The 8,596-nt window shown below is 44.8% G+C and overlaps 1 protein-coding gene across 1 annotated transcript in view; it reads left to right on the top strand.

The window, feature by feature from the left end:
- Window positions 1-8,225, top strand: part of ptgir (prostaglandin I2 receptor) — a gene marked incomplete at both ends in the record, with an annotated part of 36,060 nt that extends 27,835 nt beyond the window's left edge. The window contains one exon of the mRNA XM_080544777.1: window positions 7,920-8,225. Within this exon, the coding sequence (XP_080400903.1) occupies window positions 7,920-8,225 (306 nt within the window). The remainder of the gene's footprint in view (window positions 1-7,919) is intronic.
- Between the last annotated feature and the right edge of the window lie 371 nt (window positions 8,226-8,596).

Raw genomic sequence — 8,596 nt, forward strand, 5'->3', positions numbered from 1 at the left:
GATATCAGCCCCTTTCAATACAACAAAACGAAACAAAGCTCTAACTTTGCGAGTTGTGAGTCAGTGGTGTTGTTGCAGGCAGAGAGCATTGTGGTAGAATTCTGTTGCGTTGACAAACAGAAGCAGTCGTGGGACAAGTCATAGATGAAGTGCACAGCTGTGTATGCATTTCTTACCGGATATTCTTTGTTATAGCTTGTAATTTCAGAAATAGGGAAACAATTGCTTCTTAAAAGAGCACAAAAGCAGTACACTTCTACAGGGCTCCCACGGGTCCTTGAAATCCTTGAAAGTTTGTGAATTTGAGAACAAAAAAATCACGGTCTTAAAAGTTTTTGAAAATAGACATGGGTCATTGAAAGTGCTTGAATTCCCCCCTCTCTCCCTCTCTCTCTCTCTCTCTCTCTAAAAAAAATAATATATATATATTCAAAAATGTTTTACTTAGCTCGTCAACTAGTAAATAAGTCTCTGTATTGCTTAACTTTACACATATTTCACAATATATTGTTTTGCTGTGCTGTGGTAGAGAAGGCAAGAGACCATCTAGTGTTCACACATTCAAGCCTCTCTTTTTAATTGTTGGCTGTGAGCGGATAGTTCCTATTATATAAATTCTCATCTACATCTGTCTCAAACTATGCCGTGTTGGGTCCTTGACTTTGAGGGAATCGAGTCTTGAAAGTCCTTGAAAGGTGCTTGAATTTGATGTTTCAGAAGGTGTGGGAATCCTGGAAGCTGTCGTGGGACGAGTCATAGATGAAGCGCACAGCTGTGTATGCATTTGTTACCGGATATTCTTTGTTATAGCTTGTAGCTACTTTCACCAATAGGGAAACAATTGCTTCTTAAAAGAGCACAAAAGCAGGACACTTCTAGCTTACTGTGAAAGCAAGACACATAAAGAGCTCATTTCCTTAAAGGGGGAAAGGTGTTTCCAGTTTCAGACCAGGCATTCGGGGCGTTTTGCAGGGTCCCATAATGAGGGGTTGAACCGAGACTAAAAGAGAACTTAAGGTTACAAATACAAACCAGGTTCTCTGAAGGAGATGAGACAGACCGCTCAGTGACTTTATTGCCCCTCTTGTGCTTGTGAAGAGTGGCTTGCTGGAGCATCCCTTTATTGGGAGGGTGCAGGTGGAGGTTTGTGGAGAGATGAGTTCCTGCAGACAGGGAGGTACGTGTCTGTTGACGCATTTGTGGGTGAGAAGCAGGACTTTGTAGTCAACCCTGAATGAGACAGGGAGCCAGTGTAGTGAGTGTAGAACGGGGGTTATGTGCTCGTATTTGCGGACTCATCAGGATCCTGGCAGCTCTGTTCTGGATTTATTGCAGCTTCTGTATGCTTTTGCCAGGAATCCCGATGAAGAGCGCATTGCAGTAGTCCAGTCTTGAGGAGATAAAGGCATGGACAAGTTTCTCTCTGCATCTGACAGGGTTAGAGTGGGACGGGAGTTGGAAATATTTCTGAGATGATTGAAGGAGGTTTTGCACAGGTGTTAGTCAAAAACCTGTCTGTACAGGGTAGTTTTGACCCGTTTTGACTGAGAATGCTTTGACTGAGACCGCTGATCTGAAGTTCCAAGGGAAGAGCATTCCAAAGTTTGGGAGCCACGGTTTGGAATGATCGATCACCATATACTTATGCACTGAAAACCTCGGGGGGGGGGGTTACAGAAGGGATTTTTTGTTTAGTTTTCTAGATCTTAGCCGAGTTTAGTGCACTTGTGGCCCTGGGGAAGAAACAGAACTTTAGTCAATTCAATTCAATTCAATTCAGAGATACTTTATTTATCCCCGTCGGGAAATTCATTTTGCCGCGCCACTCCACTAAAAACCACACATAACAACACAACACAACATAAAGGACAGACAACAACACTGGGCCAGCCATGTACAGTATATTAAAAAAACAGTGAGATCATGATATAAAAGTGGATTAAAAAGATGGCTATAGTTATTATATTAAAATACTAAAAAAGTATGTTAGTCCAGTGCTGCTTAGTTGTGCATCTATATCTTTGTTGTAATCCGTTTTAGCTGCTTTAATGTTCCAGTTACGGATAAGCATGATAGGTGCATGATTATCCATAACTGGAACCAACACTTCATTGAAAACCTTTAAGTGCAGTATTTGGGTCTGTCTGAAATCAGACCAGGAGATATTTCTAACATCATCCACAAATGAATCACAGACAGAAACCCTTGGACAATCTTTCATGTACAATTTTGGGTCAAGCCATTTTATTTTTTAGTAGAATCTTTGTCTTCCCAGATATGCCCACACATGTATGATCACTGTAGCCAATGGCAACAACAGATACAGCTTTAGAGCATCTAAATCAGCTTTAGAGTTTCTTTTCTCCACAATTTCCATTCACCTGTTTTGACCCCTGGTGTTCCCTCACCATTTACAACCTTCAGCTCTCAGGCCGGTAAAAAATAAAGTTCTGTGAAAAAAGTGGATCATAACTCGATTTGATTTATCATGGCTTTTATCGCTCTAGGAGTAAATGGGTCAAGTTATCGTGATACAAAGTGTTTTTGTCCATATTGCCCAGCTCTAGTGTGTGCACCCCTGGCTGTGTTCACAATTTAGGATAACCATTAGCAAACGCTTATCACTTTTATCCAAAGTGACTTCTAATTTGAGATTACAGGGACTAAGTGCTTACTTACTCAAGGGCACGCTAGTGGTGTTCCCAGCCCAGGCCGGGTGGGATTTGAACTCATGACCTTCTGAGTCTGATCACCCACAAGTCCAACTCACTATCTCACTATCCACTAGGCCACCACCACTACCCTGGCTGTGTGTGTGTCTCATACATGGTCATGATTCTGATACACCCCAGAGTCAGACTGATTAATCACCTCCCCCACAGGCCAAGCCCGCTGCACATAGTCACAGCTCGTGATTAACCACGCACAGCTTCATCAATACAGGCTGTTTAAGGTGGCGCTGACACCTCATCTGTCCTGCCAACCCTAACCCTAACCCTGTACTGGTCGTGATGATTTGTTTCCCTCTTAAAAGACATGAGATCTGCTGAGAGGACCATATGAGGCAGGGGGGGACTGCGGTATGGAGGGAGAGGCAGCGAGGGGGAGAGGACGCTGGCGTTGCTTGTTCGCCGCTTCTCCGCCCGAAATCTAGATATACTTGCAGTATACAGAGTAGATTGTCCTACAAAGACACTTAGATTTTGATTTTGGAATCTAAACATTATAATATGATATGATGTATAGATATGATAGACATGATATGATCATGAAATGTTTTACTTAGCTCCTCCTCTCTGTATTGCTTAACTTTACACATATTTCACAATATGTTGTTTTGCTGTGCTGTGGTAGAGAAGGCAAGAGACCATCTAGTGTTCACACATTCAAGCCTCTCTTTTTAATTGTTGTCTGTGAGCGGATAGTTCCTATAACATAAATTCTCATCTAGATCTGTCTCAAACTATGCTGTGTTGGGTCCTTGAATTTGAGGGAATTGAGTCTTGAAAGTCCTTGGAAGGTGCTTGAATTTGATGTTTCAGAAGGTGTGGGAACCCTGAATATAAATTAGCTGTGAGTTTCTGGCCTAACCTCAACATCGATCTCCGCACACAGACAGCACGTTATTACACACACGTTGACACCGGCCAATAGCACTCCTCCTCTAACCTCTAAATCACCCGGGGCAACAGCAGTGACAGATTTATCCTCACTTTCTCCTAACGACCTGCGTTGGAGGACATATTTCACTCCATTCCTTCTGTGCAAATGACTTAGTGGCAAATGAAACCTGACATCCGAGGCGTGGGAGGTGGCGCTACGTTGGCAACATTCACCACAGCTTCTACATTTGACTTGGGGCTGCTCCCAATTAGTAAGTAAGTAAGTAACAAATTTACAACGACGAACGGCACCCAAAGTGCTTAACAGATAAAAAGATAAAGAGAAAAACAAGATAAAAGAGATCAAATACACTAAAAGCAAGGTGCAATACAAATAAAAGTGCAAAAAGTGCAGTGTCGGGAAGGCAGGCTCACCTCAGGTCAAAGGCCAGGGAGAAGAGATGTGTTTTGACTAGTTTTTTAAAGTTACAACTTGTAGCTTACAGTATAAAATGAAATCAAACAAATATTCAAGCAAGAATCCTGGCCTGGGCCATCTTGTAGTCCTACTAGTACATCAACAAGTGTTGACCATTTAATGGACTGCACTTCTATAGCGCCTTTATCCAAAGCGCTTTACAACGGCCTCTCATTCACCCATTCACACACACACACATTCACACACCAATGGCGGCAAGCTGCCATGCAAGGCGCCGGCCGGCCCGCTCACTGGGAGCAATTTGGGGTTCAGTGTCTTGCCCAAGGACACTAAAACTGCCATCCCCCCTTTCCATCCCCTTATGTCATTTTATCAATGAAAGTGGTATTACTGCTATTTCAACATGTAGTCTTGCGCATATTGAGTAAAATACTGTGGGTGAGGGAGGGGGGGCACACACATATGCAATGACATGTTTACCACCAAGTCACTCACACTGAAGTCACTGACACTGAAGTCACTGACGCTGTGGAGATGCTAGAATTGTCCCCATATGATAAAATCCACCATTCCCCCTGATTTTCTTTTACAACTTGAGTACTGCTAATACCTCACTACCCAAGGCTCTGCTGACGGGTCAGGTGGCAGGTAGAACTTAAAGCTCAGGGTCAGGGTGCGTCTGAGAGTGTCAAAGCATGCAGTCATTGCGGCAGTCTTCTATGGAAATTACTAATAAATTACCATCTATCAAAAATCAATTCATCTGGGTTGGACTGATTTATTGGTGGATATTTGTTGTCACTAGCTCTGTCGTATCGCAGCTTTGAGCAGCTGTTCTAAAGGCTAAAGTCATTAAAAGGCTAAAGTCATCAAACCTCGCTCTGTGTATTGTTTCTCTCCCTTTTAATCACCCTTTCGTCAGCATTAGATTATGTCGCCTGTGTTTTCACTGATACCGCATTGCACGCAATGCCTGCTAAATGTCCCCCTACACTATAAGACGTTGTGTATGTGTTCAGGACAGTTAACACTGTCACAGCCGTGCCTTTGTCCTGACTAAAAGAGCCGCCTCAGGGGTCAAATGTCTCTTTGCAATGCTAACCTGCTATTTACACACAACGACCACTAGTTGGCCGGCTTGTAAATTAGCCTGCTTCCTACACAGAAAAACTACAAAATAGCTTTATACTAGCTTATCCTGATGTGATTCTGAAAATGTAAGGATACTGGGTGGTAGAACGCACATATCTTGGAAAAGTGATTCACAAGTAAAGAAATTACCCCTCATGGCTGTTCCAGTGTTAAATACTGAGAGCAGCCAACCACAGTTATTCATATTGTATATTAATCACCCCCCAATCAATGTGCTTTGCATTTAATATGTGTCTGTTCTAGTGTCAAAACAGGGTTAATCTGTTATTCTGTGGCTGTTGTAGTGTCAAAACAGGGTTAATCTGTTAATCTGGCTGTTCTAGTGTTAAAACAGGGTTAATCTGTTAATCTGGCTGTTCTAGTGTTAAAACAGGGTTAATCTGTTAATCTGTGGCTGTTCATGCTGTTCTAGTGTTAAGCCAGGGTGGTTGGGAGACACAACACAGCGCTGTTCCTCTCCCTGGGCTGGGCTCTGGCACGCCTCGGCCCTCCCGTGGTCCCACAGCGGTTCACACTCTGTCTTTTATGGCTTCTTAATTTGTCCTCACACAGGCCTTAGCAACAGGCCTTAGCAACAGGGAAACATTTACCCTGCCAGGGAATAACACTTGATCGGGGGGCATGTTAACAATTATGGGTCTGTTTGTTGAATCTACTGTATCAGGGAGGATGTAAGAGATTGAGGATGGAGGAGAGGAACGAGGTGACTAGGATACGTCCCACACCATACCTCCCTCCCTCTCTCTCCCTCCCTCCCCCTTTGCCTCCCTCCCTCCCTCTCCCTCCCTCTCCCTCCTTCCCTCTCTCTCTCTCCCTCTCCCTCCCTCTCCCTCCCTGCCTCCCTCTCCCTCCCTCCCTCTCCCTCCCTCTCCCTCTCTCCCTCTCTCCCTCCTTCCCTCTCTCTCTCTCCCTCTCCCTCCCTCTCCCTCCCTCCCTCCCTCCCTCTCCCTCCCTCTCCCTCCCTCTCCCTCCCTCCCTCCCTCCCTCTCCCTCCCTCTCCCTCCCTCTCCCTCCCTCCCTCCCTCTCCCTCCCTCCCTCTCTCTGCCCAGCATGGTAACTTGTCCTTGGCTGACGTCTCTTTTGCTTTTTTCTGAAGGGTGCGTGGTGTTATTGGAAGGACCTGGCAGGATTTAACATGTTCCTGTTCCACGCAATGTCCTCTGTTGTCGTCACTATCGCCTGTATCCCAAACACGAGAGGGAGTGCTGTTATACTGAATATCAGCACGGCTGTGATTGGGTCGTATAGGTACGAGGCCGCAGGCTGATATTCAGTATAACAGCACGACCTCGAGTGTGATATTGCTTTTATACAACAGTTCTACAGCGCAATTTATTAGTTAACAGTAATAAGTGACAACAGATTATGATTTGTTTGTTTATTTAAAGATTTATTTTGGCTCCGTCAACAAAGAATTGTTCCGCAACTGGACGGTTGCCTAGTAACCTGAACACAAACATCTGCAGGCTAGCTACTTTGTTTTAACGGTCATTTCGGAGTGATACTTATAGTTAAAAGTCCCAGTGCTGTTATACTGTATATCAGCACTCATGGAATGCCTCTTGTCCAATCAAATTACTTGGTCGGAACTAACTGTTGTATAAAGTGCATTATCACTAAGGTGATACTTAGATACACACTATACATCATATAAAAACACATTACATCAATAAAAGTGAGAGTGGTATGAACAAATAATAAATTTTTCGATGTGTGCCGACAACAAAGGCAGCAGCCATGGATCATCGGCAAGAAATCACTTAATATCTTAAACACAAAAAACTAATTTATTTTGGTATTAATCCTCTTAAATGTCTTCTTGTAAAACTCTGGTTTCCCCATATAGGAGTAAAGCATACCAAAGAGTGTTTCACCAAGAAATGTCCGCACATAATACCAAACTTCAATTGTATTAAAAACAAAGGGATTATTTATTTTTATTTTTATCAGCTAAGTAGATAGGCTAAGGGGTAATATCTGGTTTTGTTTGTTTGTGTTGAATGCATATACAGTATATATTAATGTTTATGCTTGTGTATTGTGTAGACTGTTTTTCTGTACATGTTTAAAAAACTAACAAAGAAACCTAATAGGGCTACAGAACCAACGTTAGTTCCGTCCGTTAATTCGGGTTTATCTGAACGTGATAAACATGTTAACGGCCCTAATGTGTGTGTGTATATACAGTATATATACACACTTACCGAACACTTACACACCTTATAATTTATTCAGGTGGTGTAATGGTGTGGGGAAAGTTTTCTTGGCACACTTTGGCCCGTTACTACCAATCAATCATCGCTTGAATCCCGCAGCCTATTTGAGTATTGTTGCTGACCATGTGCTGACCAGGCCACAATGTACCCATCTTCTAATGGCTACTTCCAGCATGATAATGCACCATGACACAAAGCATTCCTTTCAAACTGGTTATCCAGATCAACACGCATGCGCTGTTGTTTTCCTATGGACAGCCTCGAGCAGCGTTCTCACCAAAAGCGAAGCGAAGCAAAGTGATGGATGCGTCGTTTCTAACCGAAGCGAAACCACCCTTTTCAAGCGGAGCATCCGTCGGTTGTTTGCGCCGGGAGCGACTCCGAACGCGCGTTCTCACAGCTCCAAACGACGCAGAGCAAAGCAAATTTTATCCCTAACTCCGATTCCAAGTGAAGCAAATGTTCTAGTGAGAACACACCCTAACGCTCTCTCTCTCTCTCCTCCTCAGATCGCTGGGTTCGTCAACGCCGTCCACCTGGTGGGGGACGACCAGGACAACCTGCTGGCGTTCCGCTTCCAGGCCCTGAACCCCATCGTGGACCCCTGGGTCTTCATCATCTTCCGCAAGTCCGTCTTCCAACACCTCCGCTCCCTCCTGCGCTGCCGCTTCACGGTGGGGGGCGGGGGGGCGGTGAAGAACACCCTCTCCCTCCCCCCGGACCACCACAACCACATCGAGCACCACAGGACCACTCTATCGCCCTCCTCTATCGCCCTCCAGCAGCCCAACCTGTACTCCAGTCTGCCCCTGTGACAAGAGAGATAACTCTGGGTTGGAGGTTGGACAGGACAAGGGACAAGGGTCGGAGGGGGGTTAGGGCATGGGGTTTGGTAGAGTGTCGAGCACCACAGGTCCACTCTATCGCCCTCCAGCCCAACCTGTACTCCAGTCTGCCCCTGTGACAGAGAGAGATAACTCTGGGTTGGACAGGGACAGGACAAGGGGCTTAGGGTACATTGGTGTCAGAAGTGTGATGGGAGAAAGGCCATCGGAGAGCCGTGTCCACGTGAGGGACTTGTTATAGTGAAGTGTGAGGGCATGCTCTCCCGAACGGTGAGGATAGTGTAACGAACCTGTATAAAGTCCGTTAGCAGCTCCACCAAGTGAGTTAAGTCTCTTGGTGT

The sequence above is a fragment of the Nansenia antarctica genome, assembly GCF_963989245.1.
Source record: "Nansenia antarctica genome assembly, chromosome: 14".
NCBI lineage: Eukaryota > Metazoa > Chordata > Actinopteri > Argentiniformes > Microstomatidae > Nansenia > Nansenia antarctica.